Source organism: Meles meles, chromosome 16 (assembly GCF_922984935.1).
Source record: "Meles meles chromosome 16, mMelMel3.1 paternal haplotype, whole genome shotgun sequence".
In the NCBI taxonomy this organism is placed as follows: Eukaryota; Metazoa; Chordata; class Mammalia; order Carnivora; family Mustelidae; genus Meles; species Meles meles.
Genome location: NC_060081.1, coordinates 58,841,693 through 58,860,508, shown reverse-complemented (window position 1 = coordinate 58,860,508; position 18,816 = coordinate 58,841,693). Strand labels below are relative to the sequence as shown.

The 18,816-nt window shown below is 44.1% G+C and overlaps 1 protein-coding gene across 2 annotated transcripts; it reads right to left on the bottom strand.

Moving 5' to 3' along the window:
• Positions 1-205: 205 nt before the first annotated feature.
• On the bottom strand, positions 206-18,759 carry DYNLRB1 (dynein light chain roadblock-type 1). Of its 2 annotated transcripts, none has more exons than XM_045981500.1 (4): positions 18,673-18,759; positions 10,051-10,126; positions 3,626-3,793; positions 206-564 (listed from the first exon to the last, which is right to left on the bottom strand). In XM_045981500.1, exons 1-4 carry the CDS (start codon positions 18,673-18,675, stop codon positions 521-523), a joined length of 291 nt encoding a protein of 96 aa, XP_045837456.1. In that variant the 5' UTR covers positions 18,676-18,759; the 3' UTR covers positions 206-520. The 2 variants fall into 2 exon arrangements, with proteins under 2 accessions (XP_045837456.1, XP_045837457.1); XM_045981501.1 differs by lacking the exon at positions 18,673-18,759 and adding an exon at positions 18,318-18,557.
• Between the last annotated feature and the right edge of the window lie 57 nt (positions 18,760-18,816).

The window sequence follows — 18,816 nt, the reverse complement described above, 5'->3', positions numbered from 1 at the left end:
CCAGGAAACCAATTATAAACCGGACTCTGCTCAGTAAGCGTGGCCACAGGTGCAGTAGGAAGCAGGCCTCTCTGAACCGCAAATACAACCTGCCCTGGGGGCTGGAGGCAGCAGTGGGGCTCGGCCTTTAGACCACGCGATTACACAGGAAGAGAGGGAGGCAGAGAGGCCTTTTCCACCTAGTATTTAAAGACACACAGCAGGGTAAGCATTTCAGTTATTTTTAGTTAAACAAAAACAGCCTTTTCCAAGGGTGATAAAGTGAACGGAAGGTCAGAAGGAAGCAGGGTGTGGGCTGCTCAAAGCTCTTGCTCCAAAATCTGGATGTGAGGAAAGAAGGCCCTCCCAAGAATTCAAGGGTGACCGGCCCACAGAGGGATGATTTTGATGACTGGTCACTGGAGCATCCTCTAAGGAGGCCCTAAGGTGATTTCCACCTGCCAGTCGGTTGACATGATTAACATTATTATTCTTGGGGACTATTAAATTAAGGAATGACGCAGGAAGCCAAGAGAGTGGCTTATTCAGTTGGATTCTGAATCACAATCAGGAAATAGTCTTTATCTGCAAAAGAGAAAAATGAAAAAATAAATCATTAAATCATTAAAATTAAAATTAAAATTACCAACCATAAAAGGGGAGAGGAACATAAAAAGCACCAATGCTCAGGCTACTTCCAACTGTTGGGAAAACAGAAGATGAACTCGCAAGCTTCCCAAGGTGGTTTCCGCTGTGTGGCTGCCGGGAAAGTGAAGCCCCTCACACCCGGCAGCCATGGCCTGCAGCACAGCCCCTTTTCTAATACTCATGCTACTATATGAACAGGGAGGTAGGAGTATCATCCCTGTTTTCTGGGTAGGAAAACTCATTTGGAGAATTTAAATGAATGGCCTACGGCAGTGATTCTCAAACTAGAGGGCACATGAGTTTCCTGGAGGTCTGGGCTCAAAACAAACGCTACTGGGCCCCGCCCCTAGCTCTTTGGATTCCATAGGTCTGGAGTACAGCCCAAGAAATTGGATTTTTTTAAATTAAGTTTTTATTTTTAAATTTGTATTTATTTTTTTCAAGTTTTGTTTATTTATTTACTTACATATTTCTCGATACAGCCAGTGTGGGGCTCAAACTCACAGCCCCAAGATCAAGAGTCACATGCTCCTCTTACTAAGCCAACCAGGCATCCCCTAAACACGTTTTTAATTTTAATTCCAGTACAGTTAAAAGAATTTACATTTTTAACAAGTTCCCAGGTAATGCTGATACTGCAGGTTCTGGGACAACCAGTAAGTTAAGGTTGCTTTTTATTTCATTTTAGTAGAGATTGGAGAAGCAGAGCATTTCAAACTTAACCACTTAAACTAAAAACATTTATCAAGGCTCCCATGCGCCCAGCCTGGGCCAATCGCTTCTCATATGGTACCTCAATAAATCACTCTATGAGACAGACACTAGTGTTTTCCACCTCACTGAGGCTCAGAGATGTAAGTGACTTGCCCAAGCCAGAGCAAAAACACAGGGCTGGGCAGCTAGCTGGGTCTGACCTAGATGCTCTGCACACCTATGGTCTGCCCTCTGCTGAAGAGGGGAGAAATGGCAGGACCTTGGCCTTGTCTGCTTTGTGTGTGCTGACTCAAACCAAAAGTTTGCTTCTTCCCATGATGACAGGCTGTTGCAGATAGGAAGAAACAGATTTTATAAGACTAAGAGTTTCATGCTAAGCAATCTGTGTCAGTTAAAATCACTTACAAATAAAAGTAGAAATAATTAACAAGCCATCAATAGAAAGAGACACAATTAGCAATACTCGTGTCTTTTCTTCCAAATAGCAAGCTCTAAATTCAATAACATCACTTCAAGTGCTTTGTGGGAAGCAGAGTGTTAAAGCTTGATCATGCTGCATTAACTTGGCCTTGTACTAGTGAGGTTAACAAATGAAAATCAAAAGTCTGTCTTAAAACGTCTTTTCACACAGGCTATTCTGGGCCAGGATGGGGTGAAAACTGGCACACACACAGCGGACCAAACTGTCTGAAACTACCTGTTGCTATTTGTGGTCAGGGAAGCAGCTTCTCACTTTGATCAACCAGAAAGATTAGGTGGGAAGAAAGGGACACTGGACTTCCTTCCTGGGCAGGGCTCTTCCAAGTTGTTCCCATGGTGTGGGATGCTAATTATAGTACCGTAAGGACCCACCTCAACATGCAGCAACTAGGCCTGTTCTATGCTGGGGGCCATCCCTGTGGGACTTGAGCTCTGTGGAAATCTTAAGACAATCTAGTCCTAATGCTTCAGAGGCTCTGGACAGCGGCTCCTGCCCACAAGAGTTCTGGCACCAAAATCCAGAAACCGTGAGCCCCTGTGACTGGGTCAATGGTTCTCCCCTTTGTATCCTTCTAAGCAGCCAGGAAGGTCAGAACAAGCCTGAGCAGAGAACCAACACTGCCCTGCTACTGGGGTGGGTGACCCACCAAATTACCCCAGAATTCTGCAGCCAGCTTCCTCTTCATCTGTGTTGACAAGTCCAAGGACACTCAGCATCCACAGCCTCCCTATTACCCTCCTTCATCCAGGCCCCAAAGACAATCATATTGCCTCCTGGCTTAAAACCGTCACAGGGTCAAGTCCACATAGCTAAGTTTGGTGTCTGATGCGTCTTCGATAATGGACCAAACATCTCACCCCTCATTCCTTCCCACACATATTCTGATGGGCTGGACGAGCTGTGCTGCAGCCGACCTGTGTCATCACAGGCACACTGAACTTTGCGGCCCAGCCAAAAAAAGAGAGAGGGAGGAGCAGAAGTAATATAAAAAGAGAAATAATATAAATTATTTTTTTATTTTTTTAATTTTTTTCCCCCCAAGATCTTATTTATTTATTTGACAGAGAGAGATCACAAGTAGGCAGAGAGGCAGGCAGAGAGAGAGAGGGAAAGCAGGCTCCCTGCTGAGCACAGAGCCCGATGCGGGGCTCGATCCCAGGACCTTGAGATCATGACCTGAGCTGAAGGCAGAGAGGCTTAACCCACTGAGCCACCCAGACACCCCCTACACAGCTCTTAAACACAGGCCAAGCACTGCATGAGAAGAAACAAAAGCAGCAATTTGTTCCAACACTGGAGGAAAAGCTGGCCATACAGGGCCCAGAGAGACAGGACTACACTTTAGAAGTGGGCAATTTAGTATTTTTTCAAGGATAAAATGACCATATGATATTTTTGTCTTGTGCTTTGGTTTCAAATCACTGAATTCCTTTTCTTTCAAACATCGCTTTCCCATCCCTCCAATTTGGTTACACTCTTTTCTGTGCCTTCTAGATTCAGCTCAAATGTCCCCTTTTCTGGGAAGACCTAATCACACCTTCCTCTATGTTCCATGAGACCATGATTCCCCTCTGTGGCCTAGACTCTAGTACAGGGTCTGGCCTAGAGTCACAGGGCGTAAGTATGTGTTGGGGATGCCAGCCAAAGACTAGCTAGGCAGTGAGGCAATCAACTCTATACCTTTGATTCTTCAGGCCCGCAATGGCAACTATGGGGACACCAATGTGCCAAGTTGTCCTGATAAGCTACCCACAATATGCTGTGACAATCTGCTCCCAAGCAGGACTGTAGAAGACCTCTTACCTGGTGCAACCATAATTTCATTTTTCTTGGAGCGAATTCGAAGGAAGGTGAGGTCATTCTGGGGGTCAATTTCACGCACGGTGCTCCGGGCCTTCAAGATGAAGTTGTGCATGAGGTTGGCATACTGTGTGGTGGTGGGATTGTCCATGGTGCTCTTGATGGGAATGCCTGAGGGGAGAGCAGGGAATGAGTAGGAAGCTGGAGCCCCATTCTGGCCAGCTCCCAACCCCACAACCTTAAGTCAAGAGTACTGGACTAGCAATTAATAACCAATGCAACTATTTACTGAGGGCTTGGCAGGCACAGTGCTGAGCACTTTAAGCATTGCAGCACCCGTCCCCGGAATTACTCTGGCAGTGGAATCACCATCTTCACTTGCCAGTGAGGCAACAGAAGCGTTGAGCCTTCACACAGCACAGAAGCAGTGGGGCTAGGATTCAAATGCAGGTCTGTTGCCTCCACTGCTGGGCTCCTTCCACAGGGCTGCACTGTCTTGACTGGCTTCCAGCAATAAAAGGAGAGACTATCATTTAGAATACTTAGAACCTGAATAAAGAGGACAGCTCTTGTGAATTTGTAAATACTGAAAAGTAGGAAGAAGGAAAAAAAGTCGCCTGTGTCAAGACACTACCATCACTAGGTGCTTTGCTGCAGTTCCCACCAAGGGAGGCTTAGGGTCCAGCTATAAACACATGTCTACACACATGATCGTGTCCCTCAAATTAAAGTGTGTTTCTCTGTCCGCGTATAGACTTGTAAACAGCATTGCTATTGCTTTCAAATAGCTCACAACTGGTCATTCCACAGAATTAATCATTCCTTTATTGTTGGTACATAAGCTGGATTTTTTTTAAACTTAATTACTATGCTGTGAACACCACTGTGTACCAAGCCTTTTCTGTTTTGAAGATTGTTTCCTTTCAATGAACTATTAAAAGGACCTCCCTTACTAGTCAGTGCCTATCATCATGGAGGTGAAAAATGGGGCTCAGCTTGAGCCAACTCAGGACAAAACTTAATCATCAGGTGCCTATGAATCACCGTGACATATCAGCAGAAGGTTCCATGGAGGAAGCCTTAAGTGCCCAAAGCTGACAGGCATTTGTGATGAATGTGGCACAAATGACTCCTCACACATAAGTGGCCAGACATGGGGGCCCATGACCCTGCTGGTCTGGCCCACAAGTGCCCAGCTAAAGGATTGGCCAAAGGCAATTACCCTCAGGCCTACTCACAGGTGGCAAGAAATGGGCCCAATCTTGTCTTCTTAGGGCACAGGAACATGAGAGAGAGGACATAATAGCAAGAGAAGCAGCTGAGTCAGAGGCTGTTCTGAGCCAAGTGAAGTCATGAAGACAGACTGTAGTGATCATTTGCCTTTAGGCGACAAGAAAACTAGGTCACTAGGGCTGCTACTGGGTCCTGGATGGCAACAATGTGCCCACCAGGGCCCCATGAGGCTTCACTCCAGAGCAGAATCTTCCTAAGGATGACAGTATGAGCAGCCGCGGTGATGACTGAGTAGGAACTCTAAAATCTGGTGACCTGGACTTACACCCTAGCTTTACCCCCTTGGGGTGGCTATGTGGCCTTACACAAGTGAATTAACCTCTCAAGCCTCTGTTTCTTCATCTGTAAAATAATGCTTGTGCTGTGAGGATTAAATATAGCTAATCCATTTAAGAATGTTTAGCAAGAGTACAAACGTAATGTTGGCTTGTTACCAACATCAGTACAAAATAAATTCCACCCCCCAGGTAACTTGAGGGGCCAATGTCAAGGCCTGGCAAAGTCTGGATGATCAAAATTCTTAACCTTCTCTTCTTATATACCACAAGGCCATCTTCTCTCAGGTCCCTCTGCCTGGAACTTTCCTTCCTTCCCCATTCTCTCATAATTCCCACTGGTCCTTCAGGTGTCCATTTTCTGGTGGATGTACCCACCTCCAGATGTGGTCAATGCCCCCATTCTACCACCCACACAATTTTCCTTCAGAGCTGTTTCCTCTGGAGTTTGATATCACACCATTTTGGAAGTGACCAGGACCAGGTCTGATTTGCTCACCATTGTCCTTAAAGAGACTTCGCTAAGCATTTATTGCAGATGATAAATAAGTGCTCTCAAGGGCTCCTTCAGCAGTACAAATACTCATGAGTCTGATCACATTTCCACTAAGTGACAGGTGTACAAAGGAGACAAGAAGCTAAACACTTGTTGGCTCACTTTAAAAAGCAAAAGAAAACAGGGAGGTAGTGAGGTGGTGGGACTGGGACGAAAACTGGAGAGAATTTCAAATAAGGACAAGAGATCAAGTCCAGATTCACAGGATGTCAGAGCTGGGGACACCACAAAGAGAGCCGAACAATTAGGTCACCTCCAAGCTTGGGCCTTCACAAATGCGGACTGTGCAGCCTGCAGAAGTAGCTGGTTACTAGGGAGCATGATTTCTAATTTGGGTCTTAGATCCATCAAGACCAAGGTTGTACAGCCAGGTCCTCCCACCAAACCCAGATTCATCAATCAATAGTAAAAAACATTAACAATATTTAACAGAGGCAGTAATCCCCTGCATTATCTGTGGTTTCACTTCCCATGGTTTCAGTTACCTGCATCGACTCTGGTGGAAGCAGATGATTCTCCTGATCAGGTCAATAGTAGCCTACTGTTGCCTCACAATGCCTAGGTCATTCACCTGACTTCATTTCATCACATAGGAAATTTTATGATTGCACGTCATTACAAGAAGGGTGAATACCATATAATAAGGTATTTTGAGAGACCACATTCACCTTTTTATTAGAGTAGATTGTCATAATTGTTTTATTATTAGTTTTCTTCTTAATCTCTTCTTGTGCTTTATTTATAAATTTAACTTTATCATAAGTATGTACATATAGGAAAAACCATAGTACACATAGGGTTGAGTACTATCCTGTTTTCAGGCATTCACTGGGGGTTTTGGAATGTATCCCCCATGGATAAGGGGAGACTACTCTATTTGTTAAGCACCTACTACGTGTCAACATTGTTCTAGGTGCTAGGGATACAGCAGTGAACACAAGAGACAAATCTCTACCCTCGAAGCTTACTAGTTGAGTCTTTTATGTTGCCCTATGGTTGCTGTGGGTATCAGCACAAGATGGAAGGGGGTCTGAAGAGGTACAAATGGAATGGAATATTCCTTAAGTTATTAGTAATTCCACTTAAAATTCACATTTTTACTATGAAATATCATTTAAATTTGGCCAAGGCAAAGATGTCAAAAGGCAGTGGCAGGTGGTTGGTAAGTGACTGGGATAAGGGTATGTCATTAGTTCAGGAGCAAAAGCAGTCACTCTGGGCTGGAGTGATTAGGAAATGCATCCTGCAGGAAAAGGCAGCTGAGCTCATTCGGGTAGGAAAGCCCTAGAGGGGGTAATAGGAATCCCTAACTAATCATCCTTCATGGAAGCTTCCAGAGAGCTTAAAGGCTCTATAGAGCAGTGATTTCTGACGACCAACAGCCAGAACTGGGTGACCTTGAACATGTCACCTAGTTTCTCTCAGCCCTGGGTTTCTCATTGAAAAATGGGCAGTGCGGGGCGCCTGGGTGGCTCAGTGGGTTAGGCCGCTGCCTTCAGCTCGGGTCATGATCTCGGGGTCCTGGGATCGAGTCCCACATCGGGCTCTCTGCTCAGCGGAGAGCCTGCTTCCCTTCCTCTCTCTCTGCCTGCCTCTCTTGTGATTTCTCTCTGTCAAATAAATAAATCTTTAAAAAAAAAAAAAAGAAAAGAAAAAAAAAAAGAAAAATGGGCAGTGCTCACTTCAGCAGCACATATACTAAAAAATGGGCAATACTCCTGCCTTGCAGGGTTATGGTGTAAAGTGGGAGCTCTGTAGTGGGATACAAATTAAAAATAAATACTTGCAATAATTTTAGCATCTAATGGCAGTTACATCAGGTACTGTTCTAAAAGCTTCCCTTAAAAGGAAACTGGAACAGAGAGGTTAAGTGACTAGCCTAAGATCACACAGCTGATAAAAATTAAGTAGAGCCAGGATTCAAACCTAGGCAGTCTGGTTCCACATTCTGTATTCTTTTTTTTTTTTTTTTTTAAGATTATTTATTTATTTATTTGACAGAGAGAGAGATCACAAGCAGATAGAGAGGCAGGCAGAGAGAGAGAGGGAAGTAGGCCCCTGCTGAGCAGAGAGCCCGATGCGGGACTCGATCCCAGGACCCTGAGATCATGACCTGAGTCGAAGGCAGCGGCTTAACCCACTGAGCCACCCAGGCGCCCCCACATTCTATATTCTTATCCACTGGGCAATACTGCCACATTAGTGTATGAAAAAGAAGTGCCCATCAGTATCCAAAAGGTAAGCAGTTGGTGCTATATTCTTCTAATGAAAAAGCTCAAGTTTGGGGGCAGTTTTAAAGCAAAACTGAAGGCTGTGACTTGCAAATACTGATGGAGGCCTAATCCTTCCCCATTTGGGGTGAAAAAATGTCCAGTCTGAGAAGATAGTCTCTCTAGGAGATATACAAATAGTCTTTCAGATCCTGGAGTAAGCAGCTGCTAAAAGAGATTATCCAGATCAATCACTCCACTTACGGCAGCTGAGGTCTGAAGAAGGGAAGAGGAAGTCCCAGGCCCTCCAGCTGAGCAGTGGCAGACCCGAGCTGGAACTTGCTCCTGCCTCCACAGTGTCCTGAGGACCCCAAACCTGCTGCCTAGATTTGGGCTGGCCAGGGTCTGACAACTTGGAAAATAACATTCTAACTAAGGACATGTCACTCTGACTTTTTCACCCTTGATGACTTTCATTCTGCTCTATAAGTAGGCATTATTGAGAATTCTGCCTTTCTAAAAACAAGGGCTAGAATGACATCACATACACACACAGTTCTTAAATCAGAGTTCACTAAATGCACTGCACTAGAGGATGGGGGAGGCCAGCTGGGTGACCCTAAGCATGGCCTGGGCTACAGACCAGCAGCTACTCTCTGTTTCTTCACAGTACAGTGTGGGAGAGAGCACAAGTGCATTCAGACAGACTTGACATGAAATGTTGGTTCTTTTTTTTTTTTTTTTTAAGATTTTATTTATTTATGTGACACAGAGAGAGATCACAAGTAGGCAGAGAGGCAGGCAAAGAGAGAGGGGGAAGCAGGCTCCCTGCTGAGCAGAGAGCCAGATGTGGGGCTCGAGCCCATGACCCGAGCCAAAGGCAGAAGGTTAACCCACTGAGCAACCCAGGAGCCCCTGCAATCTTGGTTCTATAATGGCAGGAAAATCAATTAAATTTCTAGACTCTGTTCTCTCTCCTGCAAAATGGAGACAAAAGGGCTGCTTTACAGAATAAATGAAACAATATGTTTGTAAAGCAATGGCCTGCAGCCTGGCACAGAACAAGTGCTTGATAAATGTTAGTCCTTTTCTTCACCATGTCTACTGCAGTTTGGGAATATTAGTACTCTTCTAGTTGTTGAAATAATGCTATAGAAAAGGAGGGAGAGGTGCCTGGGTAGCTCAGTCAGTTAAGCATCCAACTCTTGATTTTAGCTGAGGTCATGATCTCAGGTTTGTGAGATGGAGCCCTCCACTGGGCTCAGTGCTGGGCATGGAACTTGCTTAGAATTCTCTTTCTCCCTCTGCACTCTGCCCCTCCCCCCAAAGGAGGAAAAAGCTATTAGCATTAAGAAGTAGACCAGAGTATTATCTAGCAAATAAGTAGAAACAGGGGCACCTGGCTGGCTCAGTGGGTGGATTGTGCAACTCTTGATGTTGGGGTTGTGGGTTTGAGCCCTACGCTGGGGGTAGAGTTTGCTTAAAAATAAAAAAAATTAGAGGGGCACCTGGGTGGCTCAGTGGATTAAGCTGCTGCCTTTGGCTCAGGTCATGATCTCAGGGTCCTGAGATCGAGCCCCGCATCGGGCTCTCTGCTCAGCAGGGAGCCTGCTTCCTCCTGACTCTCTGCCTACTTGTGATCTCTCTTTCTCTGTCAAATAAATAAAATCTTAAAAAAAAAAATTAGAAACCATATAAATGGTGGATGGCTGATAAACATTGTACTGGCAATTAAAAATTTTGCTTATGTAATCATGACCAAAAAAAGCCAAAAAACAAACTCATGAGTGAACATATGCAAAAGAGTAACAACTACAATACTTATGACTGAGAAAAGATATACCTGGGCAAGGGCTAGAAAACCATGGCATAGTCAAAAGTATGATCTGTCAGGGCAGTGGAATAGAGTGAATTTTTCCTTTTTTAAACTTTGGAATTCCAATTAATAGTGCTAGGACACTGGAAGTGCTTAAAAGAGGATAGAAATTAGATTCTGTACATGAAGGGGCTTAGTAAATAATAAGTGTCATGCTAAGTTGGGCTGTTTTCTTGGGGTCTGCCTATGAGCAGGTCACGGCCAAAGGGAGGGCGTACCTTCTGTGTTCACCACGATGATGCCCTGTACCCCCTTCTGGCTCTGAAGTCGCTTCAGTGTCTCCTCCACCTCTGCCTGCCAGAGAGAACAAGACCCAGGTTAGGAGGGGCCAGGAAGAGTGGACTGACTCCCTCACTCCTGGCAGATTAATCACGTATTTGCCTTCCAATAACAAACAAGTAACACCCAGGCACATGGCACCTCCTCAAAGCTCCCCAGGCCTGTTTGGAGTGGTCCCTAGGCCCTCCCCAGGGCTTAAACCATCTGCCACAAACCCCAGCATGGGGTGTGGCTACTCCTGGTTCTTTGCCCACTAGGTTCTATTACCCCTCCCGGCTTAGCTATTTGGGAGCAGAATATAAATACCATTCTTGGGAGTATAGACACATCCATGACTCTCATATTTGGGAAACTGGGGGAACCAGACTCTAATGATTTGAAAAAACCCAAACAGTGGTGTCTACTAGGAAGGAGACTAAGTTGTCATTTGTGGCCCAAACGGCACAAATGAAAATATTCCAAAGGAAGAAAATGACTCCATGAGGATAAACAGGGTGACTTAGTAAGCTAGCATCTGAGACAGTGTGATACATGGCACATAGCCACAGAACATGTGCCTGGGGAAGGCGCTCATTAATCCTGATTCTCCAGAAACTAGCACATGGCATTCGAGTCTTCATCCTATCATGCCAGGCCTTCTATGTTATTATCACTGCCATCTTTTTACCCTTCCTTCAACTCTCCATCTTCACACCTATACCTTCTTATCTCCAAATCTTTTTTACCCTAACAAGGAAACCCAATAAATTCTTCTAGGTCATCTAAGGCATTACCTCTTCCATGAAGCTTTTACTGATCCCCAACTCTGGAGTCTTTGCCCAGTTCTGACTCCCCAAACTCTTGACTGTACCTCTCTAGGAATGCATTAGGTACTGGTTTACTTAAAGAGTTTCTACAATGCTCTGCATAACAGGTGCTCAATAAAAAGCTGCTTAACTGAACGAGGCCTAACTCTGCGGATGGAAACTGGCCTTACAGTGTGCTTGTTCTTAGGAGGCCCCTTCCAGACCAGTCCAGAATCTGGCAGAAGCTACTCAACCAACTGAGCCACCCAGGCGCCCCGTGGCAGAAGCTACTCAAAGGGTGAGTCAGACTATGTTGAAAACAGATGCCATCAACCAACCTAAAGGAAGTGGTTCCCCACCCTCAAGGGCTAATGAGTTGGCCTGGAGGGGAGGAGTTTCTAAATAGTGATGGAGAGAGCACAATGAATTATTGTTTTTCTAGCAGGAAAAAAATAATCCAGTCACTACCACCCACTCCCCAATGATATAAGAATACTCAAATGCTGGAGAGAAGAGCAAACAAGTTCCTCCTATGAGATGGCAAATAGCCTAACATGTCATAAATCTGGAGTTTGAGTAAAAGGACAGGGCTAGCTCTGTGGACATGAGTATAATACAGTGGGTCATGAATGTATGAGGTCATAATTCATTCAAGACTTTCACTGAGCTGCTATTAAGTGCTACTCTGGAGAGGAGGGGTAAAGTACAATAGTGGTCAGTATTACACAGTACTCGATCTGACCTGGTAAGTTTCCTGAAACTCATCCTAAGGACATAACTTAAAAGAAGAATACAGCAAGATGTTTGCTGCTGTGACAACTGCAGTTGCAAAATACAGAAAGAGCCAAAAGTGCCCAATAATTAGGAGAAAAGCCAATTCAATTATAGAATGTCTGTTCATAGGAATATAACATACATATTAACAATGGTAATCAGAATATATCACCACAAAAAGTTCATGATATAACATTAAGTGAAAACAGCTAAATGCAAAAATAAAGTGCTTGATGAGGGCACCCACGTGAAAACAAGCAAGCTAGGACTCTGAAAAAAATAAAAGCCACATTGAGAGCAGGGAATTGTAGATAAGATTTTCTTCTCTTTTTTTTTTCTTTTCCAAAGCAGCCTCTTTTTACTCCATTATATTGTTTCTATTTAAAAACATTTTTTGGGGGTGCCTGGGTAGCTCAGTTGGTTAAACGTCTGCCTCTTGGTTTTGGCTTAGGTCATGATCTCAGGGTTATGGGATTGAGCCCTGCATCAGGCTCTGTAATTTTTTTTTTTTTTCCAGGCTCCGTAAGTTAATGCAGAGTCTGCTTGAGATTTTCTCCCTCTTCCTTTCTCCCTCCCCTAACTCGTGCTCTCTCTCTCTCTAAAATAAATGAATAAACTGAAAAAAAAAAAATCCATCAAACCCAAACATTTTTTAACCCTTCTCTGTGTATCCAAGAAAGAGATCTCTAATATGGGGACACCGTAGGGCTCTGACATGCTCGACATTGACAGCTCAATGTTCAATCAACTTAGGGAAGTAAAAGAAAGCTAAAACCAAAGGTGTCAGAATAGAGGTCTGAAATATTCTCTGGAGGCTGGAAAGTGGAGCCAAAATTAAAGAGATGAATACTTCTTAACTCCTATTCATTTCAGCCCTATGTCAGGTATATGGATACCTTCTATGTGCCAGACATTGTTTTAGGCCTGAGGATGCTGTAAGAACAAAATCTAAAAAAACCCAAACAAACAAACAAACAAAAACCCTTGCCCTCATGAAGCTGACCTAGGGGAAGGGGCAGACATTAAACAAGTAAAATATAAAGTCGGATACAGTAGGGAAGTGGTATCTGGAATGAAGGGGCTGATGGCAATTCTTTTAAAAATATTTTATTTGAGAGAGAAAATGTGCGCACAAGTTGGGGGAGGGGCAGAGGGAGAAACAGACTCCAGCCTGAGCAGGAGCCGGACGTTGGTTGGGTTCAATCCCAGGACCCTGAGACCATGGCCTGAGCTTGAGCTGAAGGCAGATGCCTAACCAACTGAGCCACCCAGGCAGGTAATTTTAAATAAGGTGGTCAGAGAAGACCTCACCAAGGTCAGAAGGTGATAGCTGTAGAGATCTGAATGAAGAAAATGAGGGAGCTAATGTGGATTTCTAAGGAGAGCATTCCAGACCGCATAAAGAGCGAGTACAAGAGCCCCGAGGTTAGCATATTTCAGGACTCAAAGGAGCCAGTGTGGTTGAAGTGCGGTGAGCAGCAGGCGGCCAGATGACAGAGGTAGCCAGGGTCAGATTAGATTTCAGTGGGTCTGGTAGACCACAGCCATGACTTTGGTTTTTAATGGGGATGATATGGGGAGCCACTAGCAGGTTTTGAGGTGAGAAGTGACAAGATCTGATGTTCCAAAACAATGGGTCTGGTTGCTCTGTGGAGAACAGACTGCAAGGGGCAAGCACAGCCTGCCTGAGCCCGGGGCCAGACAAGTACTGCTCCCTCTGAAGGAAGCAACCTTCACTCCTGCACTCACTGCTTGATGTAACTAATTCCTGACTCTTTGGATGCAGCTCAAGAGTCTTCTGTGGGAGACCTTCTCCCCTCTCTTGGGTACCCTTCATCCCCTGCCTTCACCCTGCCTTCACAGCACATACCACATTGGGATGTAACTATCTGTGTTCCTCTAGACCCAAAGCACCCCAGGAACAAGAGCCCCAACTTTACAGCCCCACTACCTGGCACAGTATAGACTCAGTAAATATTTAAGGAACAAATAAAAAGCATTTCTACAACCATGTTTTACAAAAATCAACCTTTTCAAGTATGGGGGTGGAGACAAGGCCTTACAGTACCCAGGGTAAAAAGAGCTAGGGTTTAGGTGATCCTATATTTAACCTCGACCAAGACCTGGCTGCTTAAAGAAAACACACACAAGAAAGGGAGGACATACAATTATACATTAACCTGCTCAGTATCTGCTGTAAGTCAGATATTGGGATGAATGTTTTCAGACACCTCTCTCATCTTAACCTTCCATGGTTAGTAAGCTCTCCATTTTACAATGAGGAAATGGAGATTCAGAAAGGAGAAGTTTTGCCTGAAGACACATAGCAAGTCAAGAGAAGAGATGAATATGCCACTGATCACAACTGATGAGGTCCCTGCCGTATGGAGCTAACATTCTGGTGAAGAGACATTCATTTTTCTTTTTTAAGATGTTTGTTTACTAAATTGAGAGAGAACAAGCACAAGTGAGAGAGAGAGAGGGCACAAGCAGAGGGGTAGAAGAAGAGGGAGTAGCAGGCTCCCTGCTCGGATGTGGCGTTTGATCCCAGAACACCGGAATCATGACCTGAGCTGAAAGCAGGAGCTTAACTGACTGAGCCACCCAGGTGCCCCAAGATTTTTTTCTTTCTTTCTTTTTTTTGGATGGCTGATGGTGAAAAGACATTCAAAAAACAAGTAGCCATGATGCCTGAAGGGTACAGGGACAAGGCTGGGGGCAGAGGAATATACTTTAGCTAGTGCGGTCTGGAACACCTGAGGCTGTAATCTTTAAGCGAAGAACTAAATTATGAGAAAGAAAGCACTCCAGGCAAAGGACTGAAAGCAAAGGCAGTGAAGTGGAAACAAGCCTGGCATGTTTAAAGAATGGAGAGGGCTAGTACTGCCAATGTTTTTTGATTCTTTGTTAATTTGATAGGCAAAAACCATATAACAGAAAGACAACTTTTCTTTAATTTTTAAGACTTATCAGTGAAATTAAAATGAACTTATTGTTTACATCTCTCATTTTTAAGTCTTTAGATTTTTCAACATATCTATTGATTTTCAAAAACTTTTGTATGTTAGAAATATTAGACTTTGGTCAAGTATATAGTTAAATATAATAAAAATAGTTTTCTGTAAGACTAGAGAATAGTCTTTTCCAACATGATCCCAACCAGTAGGATGGGGCTAGGCCTGGGTGAGTTGGGGATCATGAGGTCTAGAGACGGGTCTCCAGGAGAGCAGAGCACCAGCTACTGATCTGGGTTCAGGAGAAACTGCTTTAAACAAACCTCAAGTTCAGCCCTAAAAGAGCCAAGAAGAAAAACTAATGTTACCAAAAAGCCACAAGTAGCAACAGGGACATTTACAGATAGGAAAGGACAGTCCTAGGCAGCAATCCAAGTATTGCCAGCTCTAGATCAAGGTCTGTCGTTCCTGCTGAGCTAGCCAACTGGTTCCAGATCTGCCTGAGTGGATATGCAGTCCCCCAGGGTTGGCTCACATCTCCAACTTCCTGTCCTGCTCCTAGAGAGAGCCCAACTGGTATCTTCTGCATTCTGGGTTGTAGGTAGCACTAACATGGTGTCTGCATCAGGCAAGAAACAAGCTTTTTGGGTTCTTTAGTTCCCAGGTACATGCTGTTGACAGATGGAAAAACAAGTAGCAGTATAAGCAGGATTATTTATTGGTTCAGCATAAGAGGAATGATCATCAGAAGAAATGATTCACAAAGAAATTGACTCCTAAGCATAAGCATTATACTTTATAAAACAAAAATGAATCAAAAGAACAACAAAAAATAATTTGCATCTAATATAACGAAAGAGTAATTCTAAAACATTACACAAAATGATTAAGAAAAATAAAGTCTGGAGGTGCCCGGGTGGCTCAGTCGGTTAAGCATCTGCCTTCAGCTCAGGTCATGATCCCAGGGTCCTGGGATCGAGTCTGCATCAGGCTCCCTGTTCAGTGGAGAGTCTGCTTCTCCCTCTACCCTTCCCTCCTACTCGTGATCTCTTGCTCTCTTTCACCTTCTCTCTCTCTCAAATAAATAAATAAAATCTTAAAAAAAAAAGAAAAATAGTCTAAAAGCTAAGTGGGCGAAAAGGTTACTAGTAGAAAATATACCTAAGAGAAATTATAAACATATAGAAAAATGTTCACTGTTTCCTGAAAAACAAGAGACATTTCATTTCATTCCTAAAAAATAAAAAATTGTAGCAATGATGAAGTGATTTTAAATCTAGCAGTTATGGCAAAGCTGGTACAAAGGCAATTTGACCTTTTGGGAAAGTGACAGGACAACACTACTGCAAGACCCGTAAGTTTTGGTCCCTTGGCCTCAGAAGTTTTTTTCTCTGAGGATTTTTCCTAAGGAAATAATCTAATAATTTTTTTAAAAAAGAAAAATAAATTCTACACATACAGAAGTACTCATCACAGCATTATCTCAACTAATGAAGAACTAGAAGCAACCCAAATGTACACCAGGGGAGTGGTTTCGCGAATTATGGTACAGCTATTTTACTATTATGTGGTCATTAAAAATAAAAGATCACAAAGATGATGTAGCGATCATCAGATGAGAATAGTTTCATGTAGGGGCGCCTGGGTGGCTCAGTGGGTTGGGCCCCTGCCTTCGGCTCAGGTCATGATCTCAGGGTCCTGGGATCGGGCCCCATATTGGGTTCTCTGCTCAGCAGGGAGCCTGCTGCCCCCTCCCCGTCTGCCTGCCTCTCTGCCTACTTTTGATCTCTCTGTCAAATAAATAAATAAAATCTTAAAAAAAAATAAAGGAAATAGCTTTGTGGTGAAGTAAAACTAGATAGTGTTATGGATGATTTTTATATCATCGTTCTGAAGGTCAATTTGGCAGTTTCTACCAAACTATAAAATATGCATGCCAGAAGTAACACTTCTAGGAATCCACCCTATATCCTACATAGACACTAGCATGAACACACACACACACAGACAACAGTTACTGCAGGGGTACCTGGGTGACTCAGTAAAAGTGACTCTTGATTTCGGATCATGTCATAATCTCAGGGCCCTGGGATAGAGACCAGAATCCAGCTCTATGCTGAGTGGGGTCTGCTTGAGAATTCTCTTTCCCTCTGCCCCTTCCCCTCACTTGCATTCTCTCTCTCAAATAAATAAATCTAAAAAAAAAAAAAAAAAAAAGACAATAGTTACTACAGCACTGTCTAGAATGAAAAACTGTAAGTCACCTAAATGTATTTACTGCAATGGAATATTATACAGTCCTTAAAAAGAATGAAGATTTGTATATATTGCCATGGAAAAATGTTTGGTATTTTTAAGTGAATAGAGTAAGCTCCAGAAAGAGATATATCTTCCTATGTATAGCCTAAAGTAAACTTAATACCTAGAAACATAAACGTGTCATATAATAAACAGCTTATATGTGAATGTGCTTATGCACTAATCAAATCTAGGAGGAAACACACCCAGCTGCCAACAGTCATCTACCATAGGGGAGTGACATGGGGACCACATGCACTTTCTACATTACTTTGAAACTACTTGAATTGTTTAAAATGTGCATCTAAATATGTTCTGCTTTTATAAGTAAAAACACAGTAGCATGGTCCTGGTTGCAGAAAGCTGCCATTTGTTTCAGAAGATGAGGGAGCATACACATAACTGTATTTGCATGTAGAGGTATAAGAAACTAACTTTCAACTCTGGTGACTGAGGCTGGGGATCAGGGGTGGGAGATTTATTTTTCAGTCAGATCCTTTCAGATTATTTTTTCTTACTGTGGGCAGGTTAATTTTTTTTACATTTTAAAAAGTGATGTGAAAGATGAAGTTACATATGTTCGAAGTAATTATTACATGTTTTTAGTGATGTTAACACATTCTTTGTGGTGTAATAATAAATGAAAAAAGCAAAGTCCACAACTGTACATTCAATAGGAACTAAACTATATAAAGTGAAAACTGAGGACAGAAAGATTAGGCTATGTCTTCTAATTTCAAATGTTTGCCTCTACGAACCATAAGAGACTATGGACTCTGAAAAACAACCTGAGGGTTTTGAAGGGACGGGGGTGGGAGGTTGGGGGAACCAGGTGGTGGGTAATAGGGAGGGCACGTATTGCAGGGAGCACTGGGTGTTGTGCAAAATCAATGAATACTGTTACGCTGAAAAAATAAATAAATTTACAAATGTTTGCCTCTAGGTCATGGCACTGTCCCTTTTTCCTCTGTCATTTTTATTGTGGGCTTTACATTTTTAAATAAGATTTTGGCTTTAACATTTCAGAAGTCTCTTCAAGTTTTCTACAAGTAGGGAGGATAAGACCCACGGGAAAACCTACAAAGGCATAAAGTTCCTGTCTGCAAGGCTTTGGGATGCCCAAGGGTGGATCCCCCCAATTTCTGATTCATGCACCAAGTTCCAGACGCTCCAAAGAACCACAGGAACAGAAAGGCGTCAGTCAAGCTTCCTGGGTTCAGATCAACCTCCGCCATTTCCTAAGGCAAGGCATTTAATTTGACTCGGCTTCAGACTCTACGTGTGTCAAATGGGGATAATGGTTGCACCTACCTCACAGAGCTGGGGTGAGGAGAGCCAAGGTACGGAAAGCGCTTAGCAGGGACTGACACAAATAAAGCTTCCAGGAAACATTACCATTATTGTTATCGCGCAACAAGGCCCGGGACGCTAGGATGCAGAAGCCTGCGGGCCGGCCTCCGCATCTCCGTCAGACCCTCGCCGAGGCCCGAGCTCCTGCTTCCAGGCAAGGGTCAGCGGGATCCGGTGGCCCCGCCTCGGTCCCCTCTGTCCCCTCAGTCCGGGTCTAGAGGCCTGCGCCGCCCGGGTTCCGCCCTCCAGTCGGCTCCGGCCCAACCACGCCCAGCCCCGCGGATTCCCAGGCCCACACTCTGAGACGCCTCCGGAGGATGGAAGGCTAGGCGTAGGGTGGTGGGCGGCCGTGCTCGGCCATCTTCCGGCCGCTAGCCACGAGCTCCAAGCAGACACTCACCATCTCTAAACGAACGGGTAGCTCCGCGACCCCGACACTCTATCCAGTCCCGGTACCTCTCCGCGCCTGCGCGCAGCACCCTGTCAAAACGGACAGCTCTGGCAGCCTATCAGGAGCGAGCGTGGCACGGGTGGACAGGCGGGT

What these genes read in the sequence shown, in the direction of transcription:
- DYNLRB1 (XM_045981500.1), bottom strand. An exon ending in CATCGTGGTGAACACAGAAG is followed by an intron (nt 3,794 to 10,050) that starts GTACGCCCTCCC and finishes CTCTCCCCTCAG; the next exon opens with GCATTCCCATCAAGAGCACC. An exon ending in TGAAATTATGGTTGCACCAG is followed by an intron (nt 565 to 3,625) that starts GTAAGAGGTCTT and finishes TCTCTTTTGCAG; the next exon opens with ATAAAGACTATTTCCTGATT.